The sequence below is a fragment of the Aotus nancymaae genome, unplaced genomic scaffold (assembly GCF_030222135.1).
Source record: "Aotus nancymaae isolate 86718 unplaced genomic scaffold, 86718_ANA_hifiasm-v0.15.2.pri h1tg000003l, whole genome shotgun sequence".
Taxonomy (NCBI): domain Eukaryota; kingdom Metazoa; phylum Chordata; class Mammalia; order Primates; family Aotidae; genus Aotus; species Aotus nancymaae.
Window position 1 is genome coordinate 30,501,016 of NW_026988414.1, and position 23,743 is coordinate 30,524,758.

General features: G+C 36.8%; 1 protein-coding gene across 3 annotated transcripts in view; it reads right to left on the reverse strand.

Moving 5' to 3' along the window:
- Positions 1–23,743, reverse strand: part of PLPPR1 (phospholipid phosphatase related 1) — a 626,458-nt gene that overhangs the window by 149,839 nt on the left and 452,876 nt on the right. For all 3 annotated transcript variants that reach the window (XM_064375977.1, XM_064375981.1, XM_064375986.1), the window contains one exon: positions 5,146–5,253. In XM_064375977.1, coding sequence (XP_064232047.1) covers positions 5,146–5,208 — 63 coding nt within the window. In that variant the 5' untranslated portion in view covers positions 5,209–5,253. The remainder of the gene's footprint in view (positions 1–5,145; positions 5,254–23,743) is intronic.

Consider the following 23,743-nt stretch of genomic DNA (forward strand, 5'->3'; position numbering starts at 1 on the left):
CAACAGTCCTGGCTCTATGAAGAACTTAGTGAGATCCAAGTTACAGAAGAGTAGTTATGATGTAAAGTATCCAAAAGGGCAAAAGACATAATGCCTGGGGGAAAAATGTAGTAATTGAATAAGTGTTTGTGGAATGAATGAATGCATTCATGAAACAAAAATGGCACAAAAACATTCCACTGCAAATATCTATAATGATATTCCTCTCTCCTTCCCTTCAAATTCACAGGTAAACTGAAAGTGTTCCATATAATCCACCTCCTAGTACAGGAAGACGACAAGAAAAGATCAACTTTGACTATATGTGTGAGACTTTGCAAGTTTGGTTGCTAAATATAGAAGTTAAACCCTAGGGAAACAAACATTTTTACAAAATCCCTCCAAAGTGATACTCTCAACACCTAAGATCTACATGAACCTTACAGAAGAAGTAAGCTCTGCTAAACTGAAGCTAAACAAAAAACACAAATATAAGGAAACAGTCCACCATAAGCTAAAGACATCAGTCACAACACACAGGAGGATCAGAATGCCAATGATTTCAGATAATGGGACAAGCTGAAAACATATAATTACATTTAATGTAACTAAAGACAAAAGAAACAAAACTATAAGTACAGAAAATGAGGCTATAAAAATAGATTTTAAAAACACATATAGAATTTCTGGAAATTAAAAAACAGCAATAAGATAGGCTAAGAGATGGAGTGGAAGAATGAGAAGATACAAAAAGATATTGTAGAAAAAAATATTGGAAGCAGCAATGACTGAGAGTTTTACAGAATTAGTGACAAACATGACTGTTAATATTCAAGATACACAATAAGTCCTAGCTAGTGTAAATTAACACCTAGACATATTACACTGAAATTTCAAAGCACCAAAGGGCAGGGGTATTTAACCCCTTAAATAATGACAAGGTTGGAGGGTCAAACATGCCGCATTATACCCTTCTCCCTTTAGAATTCAGGAAATGCTGACCAGCATTTACCATCTACACAGACTTTAAGTCTGGTAAGAAATATTTACAATCTATTCTCTCCGGTGTCTGTTACCTAGAGGCTTCATCTGTATGATAAAATTTTGGTCTCCATAACCTCTTAGCAAACCAGACATTCCTTTCTATTGATAATGACTCTTTCAACCAATAGCCAATCAGAAAATTTTAAAATCTACCTATAACCTGGAAGCTCTCCCCTTCGAGTTATTCCATGTTTCTGGACCAAAGCAATGTATATCTTAAATGTACTTGATTAATGTCTCATGTCTCCCTAAAATGTATGAAACCAAGCTTCACCCTGAGCACCTTGAGCACATGTTCTCAGGGTCTCCTGAGGGCTGTGTCACAGGGCATGGCCACTCATTTAGTTCAGAATAGATCTCTTCAGAGTTTGATTCTCTGCATTGACAGTACAAGACTTGCTGAAAGGATTGCTAAAGGATAAACTTCATGAGGAAATTAAAGTAAGAGAGAAATAGTAAGAAAAGAAACTGATGAATACAGGTAAATTCAAAGAAGCCCAACTAAAAAAAAGTGAAAAATTTAAGGAAAATATAAAAATGAAGGATGACATATAGGAGCTCAAAGTAGACAAAGAATGGTCATTGATCGTTTAGGAAAATGATGGAGCTATGGATGAACTTTAGTTTGTGTTGTCAGGTATATATATTTAACATTTAAAAGTCATTTTAAAAATAGAAATATCTCTAATTCATAACCAATAAAGGAAAGAAATGGGGGATTAAAACAAATTAATCAAAATTAGATGATGGTAGGGAACAAGAAAAAAGTAAAAGTCCACATTTGTTCATAATTCAATAATAGACATGTAAAATTTGTTGTTGTTGTTTGAGACAGAGTTTTGCTCTTGCTGCCCAGGCTGAAGAGCAATGGTGTGATCTCAGCTCACCACCACCTCTGCCTCCCAGGTTCAAGTGATTCTCCTGCTTCAGCCTCCCAAGTAGTTGGCATTACAGGCGTGCACCACCACATCTGGTTAATTTTGTATTTTTAGTAGAGATGGGATTTCTCCCTGTTGGTTAGGCTGGTCCTGAACTCCTGACCTAAGATGATCCGCCCACCTCAGCCTCCCAAAGTGCTAGGATTACAGGCGTGAGCCACCACACCTCGTCTGACGTATTTTTCTGTAAAGTTGTCAACAATGCAATGATATTCTTTACCACTGCCTCTATCCAATATTACAGGGGAGGTCTTCACCAAAGCAATAAGACAAGGCAAAAAAGCAAAAACATGACAATTGGAAAAGAAGAAATAAATCTGCTGCCACTTACAGATGATGTAATTGTCTGAAAAACACTACAGCCTATATGACATACCCATAAACTAATAAAGGTTTTTAAAATTTCTTCAAAGAAATTGATATACAAATATCAAGGTTGCTTCTATAATGCAGCAGAAAACAACTGGCAAATATAATTATCCCCTAGCAATTCTACTGCTATGTGTCAATCTAGGAGAGCTCTTGCACGTATGCACACAGAGACAAAAATAAGAATATTTTCTGCAAAAACATTTATGAGAGTGAAAGAGCATATTAAGTAAACAAATGCATGAAACCGTCCCTCAGTATGTATATTTGCACAATAGAATAAATAGCAACAATTAAAATGAATGAACTGCCAATATAGATAAATCTCAGAAACATAATGTTGAATGAAAGGGCAAGTTGCAAAAGAAAGATCTGGCATAGCATCATTTCCGTAAAATTTTCCTAAAATGTTATTTATGAATACATACATATGTAGGAAAACATAAAATATGCATGGGAATCATGTAGGGAAAAGAAGCCCCAAACTTCATACATATAATGGCTTCTGGCTTCAGGACAATAGGATTTTGGCCATATCTGTAACATTTTGCTTTTCTTGACAAAAAGATTTGAAGCAGATATGGAAAACACTTAAGATTTTTGTCTTGGTAGCAGGTGCAGGGATGTCTTATTTTCTTTGCTTAAATTCTTTCATAATGAAAGAAAAGTAAAAAGATATTCATTGGCCAAGTTGACACTTTTTTTTTTTTTTTTTACCAAGTTTTCTGATATCCTTGTTAAAGTACCTAGAATAATGCAGGTAAACAATAAGTGTTTGATGAGTGAAATACATGAGAATCATGAAAGCCACTTTGAGATTCACCTCCTTCCCCCTCAATTTCTTCTGTATTCTACTTTCTTTCCCTTTTTCCTGCCTGTTTCTGAGAGAGGTCACTGATACATCCTAAACTTCCATGCAAAATAAGAACAGCAATACAACAAGGAAAAGAACAAACCATCTTTCTTCTCCCAGATTTGTAGACTTCTATTTATGTTTGTGTCAGGGTAAGCTACAGAAGAACTAATTTATCTCCCTTGTTGCTGCTCCACCGGCCAAGCTCATCATTCACACATTAGAGAGCTGAAAATCTTCAGAGACTACAGCTTCTAGCAATAAATTAAACGTCTCACTTTGAGGGTTGCTTCCTACTTGATTCTTAAGGAAATTTAAAATAAAATTGCCACAGGGAGGATAAAGATGGTGATGGATGACTTATCCCCCAACTTCCCCAGCCTACTTAAAAAAATTATTTTTCATATAACAAAAGAGAAAGCAAACACTGAAAAAGGTACTAGTATACCTTTTAACCTTTTTTGCATGAGCAGCAGGAAAAATGATTTTTTCCCTTTATCACAATTTCAGTATGAAGAACAGTAACCAAAAACCACAATATATATAATTATCATTATTGCCTGAATGGAGTTATTTTGGCATTGTATAGCAAGTTAAATGCAGAGTATTAAGAATATGTGTTTCTTGTTGAGAAATGAGTTCTTTGTTTACCCTTTCAGAGATTTAGCTTAAATTGAGTCTATATGTACCTTCATTTATATTAACATATCTACACCAGCTTTCTCTCCTATCTTTAAATGATTCTGCAATAGAAACAGGTTCTCAAATATCACCAGAAAATAAATCATTATGAAATATTTGTTCATCTAAAAGTACCAAGCAATGTCTGTAAGGTGAAACTCAATGATCAGCCAAACACCCATATATTTGGCCAGAAATCAGACTGTTCAAAATTATCTGACTATATAGACAGGTAAAGTTATTTCAAGTTGGAGAACATAAAAGTTGTAGTCTAAATGATTCACAGGCTTTGTATAAACAACACATGTACTGAAAGTACATTTTTGTTCATGTAAGTAGTGCTTTAACCCAACTTTGTTTTTATATGGATAATAAAGTGGATCAACACACCTTTCTACACAGTCAGCCAAAAAGATGCCATAACATAGAATATGCTACAGCTCACTCCTGGGATGTAGACACTATCTTGCAGTTAACCAGACAGGAAGTTCAGGATGCTTACTTTTCAACTCTTTACACTGTCATATTTTAGGTGTGAGCTTTAGGATAAAAAAAAAAATCCACTAGACGCCCTATCTTCTTGATAAGGCAGATACAATAATATCGCTGGCAAATCAACATATTATTTTGAGATAACCTGGAAAGCAGTTTTTTTCCCCCCAAATTTCCTAAAATTTTATGTCTCGGTCTCCTCTATAGTAAACATAGAGAGAGGTACAGTACAAAAGGAGTTCAGGTAATTTAACCAAAAATATGCTGGAAAAACTGCTGGCACAAAGTTAGAGCAACTAAACAAAGTAATTCAGGAAAGAAGAAATCACACATTGCACAAGCTCCCAATACCTACTAAAGGAGAATGTCCAGTGGAGACAGTAAACTCTAAGATTATTTTTCCTTATTTGGGCTCTAAGGCAGAAGACCATGAACTAACCTAATCTGTAAAATACCTGGTTTATTGACTTCCGGAGACAGGATATTGATTTTTTAATAAACAATTAAAATGCTTCATTCTCTTTCATAGTTAACATTCACATCGCTGTTGAAAATAGAAGAAATATAATAAAACACCTATCGTACCCCAAAGGTGAAGTTTAAAAACATTCTTACTCTATAACTTCCTATTTAAGAAACATTTTGTATAGTTTATTCTTTACCAATATTTGTGCTATCAAAATTGAATTAACCATAAAATTAAATAATTTTATAAAATAATCTAAGCTATCAGAATAAAAACTGCTACTACTATTTCAGTTTGTCCATAAAGGTTAAAAATCCACGTACCTCAACAAATATAAAACACGGGATGATGGAATAACTTCGTTGAGTGTTGTTTCCTACAGCCATTTCTCACACCATAGAGCGAGACTGCACCGTCTAAAACTGTCCAGGCTGAAATAGAAATAGGTTGCAGGGTATAAGAACCATATATTGAGAAGTCCCTTAGGTTCTTACATAAAAATATCAGCTACCTTCTAGAGAAGCAGGTTGTGTACAAAAGCAAAACCGTGATCTACAACACAGTCAAGTCAGACTAATAATCATTCCAGTGTAAAGCAAATAATATATACTTGCCATGAATAGTTTTACATTTCAAATAAACAGATCAGGATCCTCTTGTGCACTCAGCTAGTGGAACAGAATTCTAATTGTCTGGTACTGCATAGTGCCTTACCCCAGTAGACTGCTCTGATGCCATGACACACAATTTCTAATATAAAACATTTGTTACTGTCCATCCTGAATGAATCTCTCTTACCTGTGCCTAATCCTCCCCATTTGCAACCTAGGGAATTGTCTGCTTATGCTCTGGCCTCTCCCTTTGAAACTGACATTTAGTACCAAGATGCTAATCCCTGACTTCCTTCCTTGACCATTATTTGCCCTTGCTCCCTTGAATACACAGCCATGAACAACTTTGTGTTAATATGTCACTGATCTGTTACACTGGTTTCCCTCAGCCCCGTGTATGACCCAAACACAAAGCATTAAAGCCATAACACATTTCATTTAGCTTATAAGACATTCACTGAATTTACAAGAATGGTGTAGCTGGGCAATAGCAGATTGTAACCAAATATTTTATTAGAACATATCTGCCTGCTTTGAACTGAAAATATTCTTGTATTAGGAGATCAATTAGTTTTGGTTCCTCTTAATACAATGAAGTGTTTAAGCTTTAATGAAATTTCCAGTCCAGAGTTTTTAAAATCTTACAACTTTTACTCTCTAGCCAAAGCAATACTGCACATTTCAGGTATCTGCTCTTAAAGTTGTTATTTTTCATTTGTTCTGTTCCTTTGTCATCCCTACCAATAGTTCTTGTAGATTTTGATTACTGTATGAAAGGTAACATAGGAACTACTAGTCTATTTGAATGCCCAGCTGTACGTTTTTAAAGGTCAGACATTAATGTTAATGTCTTCATTTCTATCCTTCCTAAGTTTCTTCCTGCCCTTTTCCAGAATGAAACTTTAAAATACATATCTTTCCCTTTTGAGATATCAACTCCTCACTTGTCAATAAAAAATTTAATATTATATGCTTTATAAATCCATACCAATCATAGTATTTAAATTAAGTTTTAGGCAACTTAATTTTTTTCAATTAAAATTGGATATTATCTGTCATAAAATAATACCCATACTACATCTGTTATTTCACCATTCTATTTTAGGATTTAGGAAAACTAATATTTCCTATAATAAGAAAGGACTCTATATGTAGAAAACACACTGAATTCATTGGACAACCATGTATTATTTTAATTTTGCCCTTGCTTAACCCAAATGCCTTAGAATTTACTTAGTATTTATGATATAAATGAACTTTCCTGTTAGCATCAACCAAATGCAGTGCTGTATATCTGAAGGGAAAATTAAATATTAATCACTTTCAAGAAGGCAGAAGCACCAGAAAAAGCAAAGGCACAAGACACCTAGTGTTTTAGATGGCTTCTCCATGCAATTAATAAAGAATAACCATAACATGGAGAATATAAGACAAGCTTTAGGATACGAAATTCACATTTTCATTCTTCTGGTCCAAAATGTAACCTAGCTTTTTATATGTATACGGCTTCACACACACGCACGCGCACACACACACACACACACACACACAGCACACAGAGGGGAGTAACTGTAGCGAGGTATATTTTATATATATACCAATTCATTCACTTTAAGTGTACAATTCAATATTTTAAATAAACTTACAAATTGTGCAACTTTCCATAAAATAGTTTTAGAACTTTTTAATCACCCCTAAAGGAATGATCAAGTCCATTTACTATTAATTCCCACCATCAACTCCTTCAACATATCCCAAAGCCAGGTAATCTAATTTCTGACTCTACAGATTTGCCTCTTCTGGATATTTTAAATGAAAAGAATAATATAACACATGACCTCTTATTTCTACATTCCTTCACTTAGCATAACGTTTTTGAGATTCATTCACGTTGTAGCACATTCCACCATCATTTTTTTCCTTTTAATTGCCAAATAATATTCCATTGTATGGCTATTACACCTTTACCAGCTGGTAGAAATTTAGATTGTTTTGAATTTTTGGCTATATCCAATATCTGGTTGTATCTAATTATGGAAAATCATATTAATAACATCTGTATATAATTCTGTGTGTGGATATGTGTTTTCTTTCTTTCTTTCTTTTTTTTTTTTTTGAGATGGAATTTCACTCTTGTTGCCCAGGCTGGAGTACAATGGCGCGATCTTGGTCACTGCAACCTCCACCTTCCGGGTTCAAGCGATTCTCCTGCTTCAGCCTCCCAAGTAACTGGGATTACAGGTGCATGCCACCATGCTCAGCTAATTTTTGTATTTTTAGTAGAGATGGGGTTTCTCCATGTTAGTCAAGTTGGTCTCAAACTCCTAACCTCAGGTGATCCACCTGCCTTGGCCTCCAAAGTGCTGGAATTACAGGTGTGAGCCACCACGCTCAGCCTATATTTTCATTTCTCACAGATAGATACCTAAGAGAATTGCTGGGTCATGCAAAAAATTATGTTTAATTTTTTAAGAGAACTACTAAAATGTTTTCCAAAGTAGTTGTGCCATTTTACCTTCCCACTAGCAATGTATGAGGGTTCCCATTTCTCCACATTGGCATTGACATTTTTATTATCTTTTTTATCATAGCCATTCTACTGGGTGTGAAATGATATCTCATTGTGGTTTTAATTTTCATTTTGCTAATAACAAGTGATGTTAAGCAACTTTTATGTGCTTATTAGCCATTTTTATATCTTCTTTTGTGAACTATCTATTCAATTATTTCAATGTTTTGTGGTTGGGTTAAAATCTTATTATTTTCAAGGTGTAAAGGTTTTTTGTACATTCTATATACAAATCTTTATCAGATACGTATTTCCAATATTTTCTTCTAGTCTTTTGCTTATATTTTAATTTTATTTTTTCTAGCTTTTTTATTGAGGTGAAATTCACGCAACAGAAAATTAACCATCTTAAAGAATAGGTTGGGGAAGGATAACTTTAGGAGAAATACCTAATGTAGGTGAAGGAGGGATGGAGGCAGCAAACCACGATGGCATGTGCACACCTATGTAACAATCCTGAAAGACCTGCACATGTACCCCAGAACTTAAAGTATATAAAAAAAATACAATTCAGTGACATTGAGAACCTTCATAATGTTATGCAACCACCAAAAGCAAGCCCTGTTCCCATTAAGCTGCCTCCCACTTCTTTTTCGTTAATTGACCAATAGTTATAGATATTTATGAGGTATAATACGGTGTTTTGATGTATGTTTACAAAATAAAATAATTAAATCAGGATCATTAACAAATATATCATCTCATATACTTATTTTTTTACTTCAAAAACATTTAAAGTCCAATTTTGTAGGAATTTTGAAATATAGAATGTATCATTTATTATAATCACCATTCTGTGCAATAAATCATTAAAGTTTTATTTTCCCTAACTGAAACTTTGCACCTTCGATCAACTTCTCCCCTTTCTCCATCCATCCCCCTCTTCCAACTACTGGTAACCATCATTCTACTTGCTATTTCTATGATTTCAACTTTTTAAAATTCCACATGTAAGTGAAATTATGCAGTGTTTGTCTTTCTGTTCCTAGCCTATTTTACTTAGCATGATGCTCTCCAGGTTCATCCATGTTGTTTATTTCCCCCCTTTTTTAAGGCCAAATGGTATTCCATTACAATATTACATATATCTATATATATATATATATATACCTATATCTATATATATACACCAAATTTTCTTTATCCGTTCATTGATGATTGACACCTAGGTAGTTTCAATATCCTGGCTATTGTGAATAATGCTGCAATGAACAGAGAGAATGCAGATATATTTTTGGCATACTGATTTCAATTCCTTTGGATATATACTCAGAATTGGGATTACTGGATAATATAAATTCTGTATTTAGTTTTCTGAGGAGCCTCCATACTGTTTTCCAGAATGAATATATTAATTTACATTCCCATCAACAGTGCACAAGCATTTTTTTCTCCATACCCTCACTGACAATTATCTTTCATCTTTTTTATCATAGCCATTCTAACAGGTATGAAGCAATATCTCATTGTGATTTTAATTTGTATTTCCCTGATGATCCATGATGAGTATATACATACACATGTATCTATCTGTTGGCCATTTGTATGTCCTCTTTCGAGAGTGTCTATGTAGGTTTTTGCCCATTTTTTAGATTGGGTTGTTTTATTGCTATTGAGTTCTTTGAGTTCTTTATATATTTTAAATATTAGTCCCTCATCACATTTATGTTTGAAAATAGTTTCTCCCAGTCAACAGGTTGTCTCTTAACTGTTCTGTTTCCTTTGTTGTGCAGAGCTTTTCTGTTTGATGTAATCCCATTTATATTTTGCTGCACTTGTGCTTTTGGGGTCATATCTAAAAACATTTTTGTCCAAGACCAATGTTGTGAAGCATTTCCCCTGTTTTCTTCTAGTAGTTTTACAGTGTCAGGTCTTACGTTTAAGTATTTAATCCAATTTAATTTTTGTTTATGGTGTGAAATAAGAGTCCAATTTCATTCTCTGCTTCTGTAGATCCAGTTTTCCCAACATTATTTATTGAAGAGACTATTCTTTCTATACTAGTTCTTTCTTGGCACCTCTGTTGAAAATCAATTGACCACAAATATATGGGCTTATTTCTGGGCTCTCTATACTGTTCCATTGGTCAAAATGTCTATTTTTTATGCCAGGACTATGTTGTTTTTGTTCACTATAACTTTGTAATAGATTTTGAAGTTAGGTAGTGTAATGCCTTCAGTTTTATTTTTTTTTTCTCGATTCCTTTGACTATTTGAGATCTTCAGTGGTTCCATATAAATTTTAGAATTGTTTTTATTTTGATAGGGATTTCACTGAATCTAGAGACCTCTCTGGGTAGTATGGACATTTTAAAAAATTTCTTAACTGTTTTAGTTCAGGGTTTTCTAGAGGGAATAATCAAGCAGAATTAATGGAATAAATATATATATATATTTTTTTCAAACTGGCTCTCCTTGCTCCTCAGCCTGCAAACAGCCTATTGTAGGACCTTGTGATCATTAATTCACATGATCACAAGGTCCTACAATAGGCTGTTTGCAGGCTGAGGAGCAAGGAGAACCAGTTTGAGTTCCAAAACCGAAGAACTTGGAGTCTGATGTTCCAGGGCAGGAAGCATCCCACATGGGAAAAAGATACAGGCTGGGAGGCTAGGCCAGTCTAACCTTTTCAAGTTCTTCTGCCTGCTTTATATTCGCTGGCAGCTGATTAGATGGTGCCCATCCAGATTAAGGGTGGGTTTGCCTTCCCCAGCCCACTGACTCAAATGTTAATATCCTTTAGCAATGCCCTCACATACATACCCAGGATTAATATTTTGCATCCTTCAATCAAGTTGACACTCAGTATTAATTATCACAAGTCCATCCCTTGTCAACTTAAACCCATACACAGCTCCTGAGATTATACATAATCTTCAAATAAAGACAAAAATAAGGTCATAATTATGTCTAACATAATACAACTATCCTTCATCCAACAGGAAACACGCCAATCCCCAACCCAAATTATATAAAGTTAACACTACTTAAATGCTGATATGAAGTCAAGAAATCTCATGTTACATGATAAAGAAAAAAGGAAATAAAATGAAGATATTTTCTTAGTACAAGTATATACATGCACAAACATGTTTTTAACAAAAGAAGGAATATTCATGGCAATTACGGTCCTCATTTCTGTAGCCGGTCACATGGTCATAGCTGGTGTTGATGACGATCTTCTTCTACTACCCATTCTGTATTCCCTTTGCCTTCAGCAAGCACCTTAGCAGGTCATGGTTTTTTCCTGTGGAGTGACCCAAACCTTTTTTCCTGAAGGGTCTGGGCCATTTGTAGTCCTGCCTGGATTGAGGTGTTATAGTTTCCCACTGACCTTAATCACAGGGCATGGTAATACTAAGAGACACCCTAATGGATTTCCCATATTCCATGGATTAGGTTGTTGTAGTTTCCCATCGACCTTAATCACAGGGCAAGGCAATACTAAGAGATACCCTAATGGATTTCCTGTATTCCATGCATGCTCTTCCTTACCTCCACTGTGGAGTAGTAGACTGATTTCATTTTGACAGTCCAGGTCAATCACCCCAGCCAATACTGTAACTCCCTTCTTAGCCTGTTGACTTAAAGGTAGGAGAAGCCCAAAGTGTCCAGGTGACAATTTTAACTTCCAGTTTAATGGGGGGGGTCATTGTTGTGTCTCCTGATGGCAGCGTTCCTCCCTCTGGAGCTAAGATCTCTAGGCTAGCAGAACATAATGTCACAGGAACAGGAAGCAAAAATTTTGCTAGTGAATTGCTGGGGTGATGGTGAGTGGTGCCACTTCCACTTCTACCCCTTGATTACTAGACCCATGAATCCTGGCTATGGGGCAAACAGTACCATATATTGGACGCTGATTCAGCGCATACATGGCCTTCTGGAGAACCCTGCCCCAGTTCTGCAAAGTATTGTCACCAAATTGTCATTGTAATTGTGACTCCAAAAGGCCATTCCACCATTCTATCAATCCAGCTGCTTCAGGATGATGGGGAACATGGTAAAACCAGTGAATTCCATGGGCATAAGCCCAGTGCTGCACTTCTTTAGCCAAAAAATGAGTGCCTTGGTCAGAGGCAATGCTGTGTGGAATACCATGATGGTGCATAAGGCATTTCGTAAGTCCACAGATGGTAGTCTTAGCAGAAGCATTGCATACAGGATAGGCAAACCCATATCTAGAGTAAGCATTTATTTCAGTGAAGACAAACCTCTCATGACTGAAGAGGCCCAATATAATCAATTTGCCACCACGTAGATGGCTGATCATCCCAAGGAACAATGCCATATCCAGGGCTCAGTGTTGGTCTCTGCTGCTGGCAAGTTGGGCACTCAGCCGTGCCAGTATCCAGGTCAGCCTTGGTGAGTGGAAGTCAATGTTGCTGACCCCATATGTAACCTCCATCCCTGCCACCATGGCCACTCTGTTCATGGGCCCATTGGGCAATGATAGGGGTGGCTAGGGAAAGAGGCTGACTGGTATCCACAGGTCATAGGTCATCATATCCACTCGATCTTAAAATCCTCTTCTGCTGAGGTCACTCGTTAGTGAGCACTTATATGGGATACAAATATCTTCACAGTTTTTGACCAATCAGAGAGGTCGATCAACATTAATGATGTATTTTATATTTATGTTTTACTATTTAGCCATTTTTACTTAGAAATTTTCCTTGTTAAATTTTAATTTCAAAGATCATTTAATACAGATACTGATTACCTTACTATTCTTATACCAATCCAAATTTTCAAAAGCAATTTACAATGTAAAAAATACAAATCAATGTCAAAATAAAGTTAATATTGGGAATTATTAGAAAAGACTAACAATAGAAATTATATAAATTATACAACTTAATAGAAAAATGGATATAGTCAATTTAAAGAAGAAATATGGATGACTAACATAAAAATATTTACAACCTCATTAATAGGTTATAAAAACTAAAATAATATTTTTTGTTTCACACCCATGAAATTGGATAAAGGTAAAACTCTAATAGCATCACAGGTTGGCCATATGGAGCAGCAAACACTCTTTTAGACAGGTGAAAGAAATGCTATTTGAAACAACTATTTTGAAGAATTATTCAGCAAAATCTAATATGGTGCAAGATTCTCATTCATTTCACCACAGCAAACAACAACAACAAACACCCTTAGTAAAACTCTAACCATACAAAACATACATTAGTTTTGTTTCTATACACCAACAATTAACTATCTAAAAAAGAAATGATGAAAACAAGCCAATTCACAATAGCATTGAAAATACCATACTTAAGAATAAATTTAACTAAAGAGGCAAAATATCTGTATATTGAAACCAGTACATGTTGATGAAAGAAATTGAAGACGACACCAAAAAAAAAAAAGGCATCCCATGTTCGTGGATTGTAATAATTAGTATTGTTAAAATGTCCATACTACACAAAGTGATCTACAGATTCAATACAATTCCTATCAAAATTCCAACGGCATTTTTCACAGAAATAGAAAAAAATGACCTAAAATTCCTATGGAACCAAAAAAGACCCCAAATCACCAAAGTAATCTTGAATAAAAGAACAAAGCTGGAGGCATCAAACTTCCTAATTTCAAAATATATTACAAAGTTACAGTAATTAAAACTTCTTTGCTGAGACTGTTTTTTCACTTGTTTCAAAGATATTTGTAATTTTCCACTGAAGCATTTGTATGATGGTTGTTCTACAATCCTTTTCAGATAATTTTAACATCTATGTTATCCTGGCATTGGTGTCTTTTGATTATGTTTTCATAATTAGTTTGAGATATTTTTGATTCTTGGTATGAAATGTGATTCTTTATTAAAACCTTAGGATATTATAAGGCTCAGAATTTTCTTTTGATCTTGTGTTTAATGTAATTCCCCTGACACTGCTCAAGTAGGTGGGGGAGGAATGTCACTTTGATGCTGTGTATGTGAAGTCTAGGTTCTCCACTTGGCCTCACATGATACATGGTTAGGGAGGGGCCCCTTGTTATTGCTTAGCAGAAGTGGAGTTCAACATTCCCACTAGGCCTCCACTGATACCACCTTGGTGGAGACAGAGGTACCTTATTACTGCCCCTAGGTGGCCTCCACAGATACTGCAAGAAGGTGGCATTGTTATTGGTAGTAAAATTTCTCACTTCATGTTAGGCTTCCTCTGATACCATCCCAGTGAGGAATGGGAAGGAATGCCTCATTACTGCCTGTTGGAGTAGGAATTCTGGTTTCCCACATATTCTCTCTTAACATCATAGGAAGGAAGATACTCAGTGGTCATCAAGAAATAAAGTTCTGGCTTCCCACTTGGCCTTCTCTGTCCTGACCCCAGCAAGAGTTTTGGGAGCTTCCTTACATCCTGGCAAGGGTGGATATCTAAGCACTCAATTCAGTCTTTTCTAGCAGAGGTGGAGGTGGGGCCTCAGTTTTTTTCTGTGGTGTTTTGCTGGGGTCAAGAGGGTTTTTATCTAAAAGTTGTCTGGCTTGTCAGGCTACCCTTTTCCAGGCCCTTTAGCTAGAACAAGCAGGCTTTTCTTGAGGTATTAATTCGTCTGATTTTATTACATTTGTGGCTGCCAGCTTCTCCAATATCAGGTCTGAGATACTTGAGGCAAAAAGAAAATCCTGAGAACTCACTACTGTGTTGTTTCTTGTGTTCTAAAGTCCTTAGCCAGTCTGGCTTTTCCTTCAAGCTGTCTACTTGCACTTAGTGAAAGGAATAGGGAAAAGTATGTCTGTCTTTTATCTTTTCAAAGCAAAAGTCATCGCAACTCTTTTTGAAGAACTACCACATATAGCACCCACCAAGATTCTCATTTAGTCCAGCCTTGCTGTGTTCTCATGAATTTGAGTTTCTTGATGACTAAGGTTTTAAATTACCAGAACAAGCCACATAATTTATTCATTTGCTTATCCTTAAATCATGCCAGGTATCCCATTAGGTATGACTAGAAGCAATAAACTAGTCAAATACTCTGTATTCTAGGGGCTAACAGACACCAAGAAGAGACTGAAAAACAAATATATAAACAATATAACAACGTATCATAGATACTCACATAAAAGAAATAATGATGGCGCCAAAGAATAATCAATTCTAACTCTTGCAGATAGAGATGCGTTATCTATTAGGCATAGTAGACAGTGCCTAGGACCCACAACACTCTTTAGCAGTCTATGAAAATGTTTTAATTTCTTTTAAAATAAGAAGAAAAGTTAACTTTTAGGTAGACAAAAATGTTTTCAATATACAATATTGATATATTCAGTTTTATGCCAATTCAATTGTAAAATACAAATTTTAATTTTTTTCCATGAAGAAAGATGCCCACAAAACTGCTTAGGGCCCATGAAATAATAATGCAGCCCTAGTTGGAATAAACGTAAGTAAAGGTTTGTTAGAGGAGACAGCTTGTCTAAGTTGATTAAAATAGTGTAAGTGTTCCCTTATCAGACAAAGGAGAGAGAGGCATTTCAGCTAAAAGGAACAGCAGGAGTGAAGGTTTTCAAAGATAAGAATCAGTCTAACATGTTTGTAAAACTCTAAAAACAATATCAGGTCAAATGTATGGAGCTCAAGGAAGAGCTACAGATGCTATCAAAATTTGTTTATGTACTTGAAGCTCATTATGCACAAACTCTCAGAATACTTTAAGAATAAGAATCACAGAATTGGTTATTTCCATATCAGATAGGAATATAAAAGTAAAAAAAAAAAAGAATCAATATTGACAGACACTGATGTTCCTTGCTAATTAAGTCAAATAAAGCTCTTCATTTCTGTGCATGTAAATATATTATGAATCAGACTTCTTTGGAATATGAATTTCAATAAAAGATTCAATGCTCTCTTATGTGTTCCCATGGAATTTTCTACATAATTTCTTTCCTCTTATTTATGAGAAATATAATCATTCCTAGGTAACTCGGGACAAATAAAAATGATTACCCTTTATAAAGTATCTCTGTCTATGGTACAGAAAATGGATGATGATGGAGTATGGCGATAGCGGGAGGGGAAAAAACCTCTTTCATTTCTAAACTGTGCAAAGCCAGATCCATGTGATCAGTCAGGGAATGTGCAAAAAACAAAAATGCCCTTCAAAAAGGTCTCCATGACTTAGTGGACCTCTCTGCCCAACCTTGATGTCAGTTAAATTGCTAGTGGTCAAGTCACAGCCTGTGATCATTCACAATAGCCCAGCACTTATGATTTTAAGAAAGCTACAAATTGCTCTTTGTATAGAGGATATGTTCAATTAATCTTTTTAAAATGTCATGATGATTCCTTTCAAAATTGGAATGACTTAATAGATTTCACTAAAACAAAAATCTAAAAAACTAGGCAACAAGCTCACCAAATATTGTACCCTTCAAAGTATGCTCAAGAATTCTGCACTTTGAGCCTACATTGATTTTTGAGTGGTGTCTTTTCTTTTCTTTTTTCTGACAGGATCTCACTCTGTTGCCCAGGCTGGAATGCCATGATGCCATCACAGCTCACTGCAGCCTTGATATCTCCCTGGCACAACCAATCCTCCCACCTCAGCCTCCTGGGCAGCTGGAACTACAGCACATGCCACTATGTCCAGCTAATTTTTAAAGTTTTTGTGGAAACAGTGTCTCACCGTGTTGCCCAGGCTGGAACAGTGTTTTTCAACTCTGTCCCTGCTGATCTTGCAGGCCAGATAATTCTTTGTTGTGAAGGGCTCTGCTGAACATTGCTGGATGTTTAGTAATATTGCTGGCCTCTGTCCACAAAATGCCAATAGTAGCAATTCTCCCTTTGCCACTCAAGGGTGAAAACTTAACATTTCTGCAGATGTGGCCACACGTCCTCTTCAAGGGGAGTGAGGAAAAAGGCATGGAGACTACCCATGATGGAGAACTACTAATTGAGGAGGATTGAGAGCAGAGCCCCTAGAATGAGAATTTTTGAGCTGGTGAAGAAACTGCTTTACCTGAGTTAAAGGTCATAATTTTAGCCAAGGGGACAACCATATTCCTGCCTAATACCTAACAGAGGGAAATCTGAAAATTACCTCTGTGTCTTACTGTATTGGAAACAAAGGGCTTCCCAAGCCCAGAGGCTATGGGTGATGTTAAAACACTCTGAACTCCAGAAGAAAGCAGGGCTCTTTAATCCACTAGGTACTATTGGCCCAACTGCTAGAGCTGGTGAGCTATTTACGAGCCCATGAAAATACAGAAGAAATTTTTTAAAGACATCAAAAATATGTAAAACCAAATGAATAAATATGTAAGAATATGCCTGAAAAGGTAAAACTCTAGCAATTTCATTAACTATTAAACTTAGTCTTCATAACAATTTCATTAATATAAAAATGATTTGTAAGGAAGTTACTCTTAATTTTAAAAAATCCTTTGCAGAGAAACTATAAATAACTGTATATTAAATTAGTGACTCAAGAAAAGGATTTTAAAAGAATAGTTAAAATCTTTTCATTTCACTTTGCCATAAAATAAAAGTTTACTCTTAGATGTAGATTATTCTTTATAGGTTTGTTATCCTACAGATTGGGGCCTCAAAAAGTGAGCACTGAAAACAATCTTAACAACCTTAAAATAGCTCGAGGGATTTTGCTTCCAGCCAAGATAAAGTAAGTGGAACTGGATTTCATGCCTGAAACAACTAAGAAATGCAGACAAAAATAAATGAGACAATGCTATTCAAGACCTTGGACATGAGGCAATAAAGTGCAATGATCCCTGAAAGATGGGAACAAGCAGAGGTGAGCCCCATGATTGCCCTAGCTGCAGCCTGGAGAGTCTCTAGGTAACGACACAACAAGGGGAATCCAGGCAGGTTGCCAGTGATCCCCCTGAGCTGGGGCACAAATTGCTGGGAAAGTGGAGAGGCCATAGCGACTCAGGTTCACAAGGCAGAGTTCCAGAGAGAGGAGAGTGCTGCACTGAGAGGGCACTTGGGAGTTTGCAGAGGGACCTTGAGTCTTCAGCAGCGTACCGATGAGCACATGCATGGGTGGAAACTACCCAAAGCCCAGGGAGAAACCCTCTAAGAAGATTAGAGTAAGTAATAATCAAGGTTTTTACACAGGGCCAAGAACACTTTCTCTTCCCACCAACCAAAGTAGAAAACCTCCTAACTAACTCATCAGATATCAGGTGTACTTAGGTTTTGATTGAATAATTCAGCATGAAAACATTTCTCATCCAGGGACCATTAAGTGACATTGAAAAGTACTCCTTGTAGCATGTTTTCTGTTTTTTTCTCCTTTAGGGTGTCTGTTACCAAATACTGAGTATTCATTGAGATATCTCTTGTTTGAATAATTCAGCATGAAAACATTTCTCATCCAGGGACAATTAAGTGACATTGAAAAGTACTCCTTGTAGCATGTTTTCTGTTTTTTTCTCCTTTAGGGTGTCTGTTACCAAATACTGAGTATTCATTGAGATATCTCTTGTTTTGCAAAAGACATCTTAACATGTTATAGCCAGTCTTTGCACTACTGAGTGGTATGCTTTTTCCTTGGTCTTGGAATCTCCTAGAAGCAAGCACGTGTGACAGCACAATCCATGGCCCAGGTCAAGTTGAAGGCATCTCTAATAGGAGTTTTACAATATTTAATATGGTGAAATTCCCTAGAAGTTCCTCAAAATTAGGTTGGTTCACAATAAAATGAGATTATGGCTAGAATTAAGTGGGGGTGGTATATTTCTATAGAACACCAAATCTTAATTGGAGGTAAGAGGGCTGGAGTAGAAAAGGAAAAATTAAGAAAGATTGAGCAGTAAGAGTTATACTTCATCATATTCCCCGGTACCCAGAGCAAGTCATGATCCCAAAAGGGAGCTCATCTTTGACACATGTTAAATAGGCATTCGCTTCCTCAGTGGTACTGAGCTACCCCTCCCTATTCTGGATCATTTCTGTTCAGTACATGATCCCTAAGATCAAATTTAATTTTAAAATTAATTTGCACTTAATTCTCAAAGCTAGGAAAAAATCTATTTTTTAAAGAACAAAGACATGAAGGGATAGGAATAAATCCAATGAGATTGTAGGTGAGTGCAAAATAGATTTCACCAATAGATGGTGTGGAATTTAGTAATACACTACTTGAGCTTTCAAGAGAAATACTTCGTTCACTTTTAGAGAGTTGCAAAGCTCGTGAAGGATGACAATGTGAAGACCCAGACACAACAGGATGGCATTGGCACTGCCCTTCTCTACAGTCTCTCTGCTCCAGTTTCTCACAGCTAGATCCACAGTCCTGCCCTTGGGCTATCCCCAACTAAGGCAATGAGATACTAAGAATGGAAGACCTATAATCCAGGGGAATCTGGAATTGAGTCAAATCTTGCAAACTACCCAGATTCAGGAATGCTGTGAGGACACCTGAGCCCCCTACATTGTTCTTAAGTGGCTTTTTAGACCCAGGGGTAATTCCAGGTTTCCTCAGTGCTCTCACAGTACACTGTCCTTGTCCATAAGACCAGTCCTTCAGCTTTGTTCCCATGGCTTAAATCTGGTGCATCACAAATACCTCATTCTCTCTCCAAGCCTGGATCCCCACCTGGACCTCAAGTGAGTGACCAGGACTCAACTGCCCTATTTACCTATCTGAATCCTTACACTCATAAGTCTGGTTCACAATTCAGTTCTGTGCCTGAATGGAAAGTCTACAAGACAGTCATTGCTGTCTTGGAGTTGGGGACCCGTGGCCTAGAACACTCTTACCCCTCTATGTTTGCCTAGGAAAATGTCTGTCTGTCCTTCAGATCTGCAATTAAATGCCATTTTCTTTTCTTTTCTTTTCTTTTTTAAGAGACAGGATCTTTCTCTGTCACCCAGGTTGGAGTGCAGTGACAGAATCATAACCTACCATACCCTTGACCTTTCTGGCTCAAGTGATCCTCCCACCTCAACCTCCCCAGTAGCTGGGATTACAGGCACACGCCACCATGCTTAACTATCCTTTTTAAATTTTTTTTGTAAAGATGGAGTCTCACTACATTGCCCAGGCTGGTCTTAAATCCCTGGACTCTAGTGATCCCCCACCTTGGCCTCCTAAAGTGCTGAGATTGCAGGCATGAGTCACTGTGTCTGGCCTAAATGCCATTTTCAGTGGGAATGCTTTCTCGCCCTCTCAGACTACTTCAGGTCTATTACACACTTTCATCATACTTCTTCCTAGTATGTGAAATGATCTAGCTGTGTCCTCACCTAAATCTCATCTTGGATTATAGCTCCCACAATCCCATGTGTCATGGGAGGGGCCTGGTAGGAGGTAATTGAATCATGAGGGTGGCTCTTTATTGTGCCGTTCTCATGATAGTAAATAAATATATAAAGGTCTGATGGTTTTATAAAAAGGAGTTCCCATACACATGTTATCTCTTGCCTGCTGCCATGTAAGATGTGTCTTGCTTCCTCTTTAATTTCTACCATGATTATAAGGCCTCTCCAGCCATGTGGAACTGTGAGTTCATTAAATCTCTTTCCTTTAGAAATTACCCAGTCTCTGGTACATCTTTATTAGCAGTGTGAGAGCAGACTAAAACAGTATGTATTGTGTAATTGTTTTATATCTTTACTTTTCTGCACTGTCAACTTTGCTCCATGAGGCCAGGTCTTGGTCAGCACAGTAACCTTGGCACTTCATACAGTGCTTGGCACATAGTAGGTACACAGTAAATGTTAATATAAACAACTTATCTCAATTTGATTCTAAATTGGCCCTAGATTAGTTTTCTTAAGCTCCTGATCCACTCTTAGGTCTTAGGTCAATCCTCACTGGGTCTTGAATGAATTCAACAAGATGGTCTTAATCTAGATCTCAGGTCAATCATTTCTGCCTATTCCAACAAGATAGAACTCACTCTACCTTGGACCCTAAGAACAGTGAAAAATAAAGTATTTGGAAGTCCTAGACATAAAAATGTAAATCAGAACACATTTCCAAATGTAAAATTGAAAGGAGAGATTATTTTATTGAATTCTACACCTGGGATTTTATTATTATGAAAAAAATCACTTTAGATTTTTAAAAAATATATATACCTTGATTACATGTAACAAGAAGCAAAATTTTTTGTTAAGTCTGAGTTCATCTAAAAAAGTAATTCATCTGAGTTAAAGACTAGTCTTTTTAAGACAACAATAAGAATAAGAATGATGCCAACCACAAAACTCAGCAGGTGACCTGAAGCAGTTGAGAAGAAAGCAGAAAGCATGATAATGTCAAAATAAACTCAAGGATAGGAAGTATCCTGAATTACCTTATGGTCTACCACCAGGAGAACTGCTAAGCAGGAAATCGCCATCCCCATACTAAAGGGCATTGCCCTAATTTCTTCTTAAAATTGTCCTTATTGTTTACCTCTAATTTTCCACTAGGAAAAAATAGCTGCAAAAAGTAGAAGGGCACAAACAGATTTGCTTAATTAGAAAGTAGCGAGTTAATGTTTCCTTCAATAAAATCAAAGGCTGGAAGAAAATGAGGTTTTGATGCTCAGTTAAACTGAGACCTTAAAGCAGTGAGAACGGAAGCGCATGCACACACACACACACACACACACACACACACACACACATACACACACACTCACTCCAAAAGGGATGAGACATTGGGAAAGTCCCCAGCGAAAGTTGTACTAGGTTTAAAGTCTGGGGGGAAATAGGCCAAGAATATGTTGTCATTGCTCTCAACTTAAAGGTAATGAATATGATTCTTTAAACATACTTAAGTATTTATATTCTCTTACTTCTTGCTTTGGTTATAAAACTTCAAACATAAAAAAGCAACTGATGTTATCAACAACAAGAAACCCCTATTACATTGCCATTATGATCCAGCTTGTAGCGCTGACTACATAAAAGGTCAAGAATTGTTTTGTTCTGTTCTCTCACTCTTTCAATGAAAAATGTTCATTAATAAGGTTAAAGATGAGCTTGGAGTATGTTAAAAGTCTATTGTAAAATGGACCATATTTTAGAAAGCTTTTAGTGTTCCTAGTGTTATAATGCCTTTTACTAAACTATTTTGAAGAAGAGCATTGAGAAAAAAAGTTCCACTTTATCCATTGACCCACCAATCTAATAATGCTTTAAGTACCTTTTGGGTACAAGGCCTTATCTTATGCTTTGAGTCTTGCAAATATGAGTTAAGCAGTCATTGACAGCACGTAGCTTACAACCTAGCAAGAGTAAATGCAGACGGAAATGCAGAATCTATTTTTAAAATAACACAGAGAATGAGAATTCATAGGAAGTAGAATTTTTCCAGAGATGATAGTTGAGCTAGGCCTGTGAGGGCAGGTTAGTTGTGGAGAAGCCCAGGAGGAAAGAGAAGGAATAAGGAATGGAATGAGTATGGAACAGAACATGCCATACCATATCTATGGTATGAAATTAGGGTTAGTCAAGTTTGGCTAGCACATAAAAGACACCAAGGAAAGTAGCACTGCAGATAGGGACTGAGTTGTTGAATGCAAGTTAAGGATGTTAGAGTCCCTTTATTAACTATGACTGAGAGCATGCAAGAGGGATGGCAGTGGGTATCCACTGGAGGGAGACTTATTAGGTGCCACTATCATTTAGGACAGAATTAGAATTTATATGATTTGGCTGTGTCCCCACTCACATCTCATCTTGAATTGTAGCTCCCATAATTCCCTTGTGTTGTGGGAGGGACCTGGTGGCAGGTAATTGGGTCATGGGGGCAGGTCTTTCCCGTGCTGTTCTTGTATAGTGAATAAGTCTCACGAGATCTTATGGTTTTATAAAGGGGAATTCCCCTACATAAGCTCTCTTACCTGCCACCACGTAAGATGTGACTTTGCTCCTCTTTTGCCTTTGATTCTGAGGCCTCTCCAGCCATGTGGAACTGTGACTCAATTAAACCTCTTTCCTTTGTAAATTACTCAGTCTCAGATATGTCTTCATCAGCAGTGTGAGAACAGACCAATACAAGAATGATGCAAGAGCTGGCTTCAGTCTAGATTTTGTATTTTTGAGATGAGCAGGGAGGAGAGGTAGATAGAAGCTCTTGTTTGAGCCTGGGATTCTCTGAAGTGGTTTAAAAGGGACATTTGATATGTTATTCAAGTCAGAGGGACCAAAGTGCCCTTTCAGAACTCCTGTCCTGTCATGGATTCCTCTCCATTGCCCTCTGATGTCTGTACTAGTTCTCATCTCCAGGGCCACAGTGGTTTCTAATGATGCAAGAGATGAGGATCATTAATTAAGCAGACAGAAAAGAAGCCAAAGATCAAGTCCAGAGTGAGAAACTGCAGAAGAGAGGAAATGCCCCGATAGACTAGAATTCTGAAAAAGCTGCACAGGAAAGTCTTTTTGGAGGTGGTGGTTCCAGGATATTAGACAGCCCTTTATGGTCTTGCCTGCAGGGATGTATGTCACAAGCTGTTCTGAGCAGTGGGGAGGCTGTGATACTGTTGTTCTGCCAAGCAAGGCTGCATTTTTCAATTTAAAGCTAAGCTTCCCAGGAGCCAAGCTGTTTGTTTTTCAGAAGGGGAGACAGGAAGAGAAAGTGTGTGTGTTTGTGTGCATATTTGTGTGTGTGTGTGTGTGTGTATGTGTGTGTGTGTGTGAGAGAGAGACAGAGACAGAGACAGAGACAGAGACAGATAACAGAGATAGCAATCCAGAAGTTGAGATACCAAATCTATCTGCATGTCTGATCTCTGGAACAGTGTGATTTTGTTTTTTTCTCAATAGATCTTCTG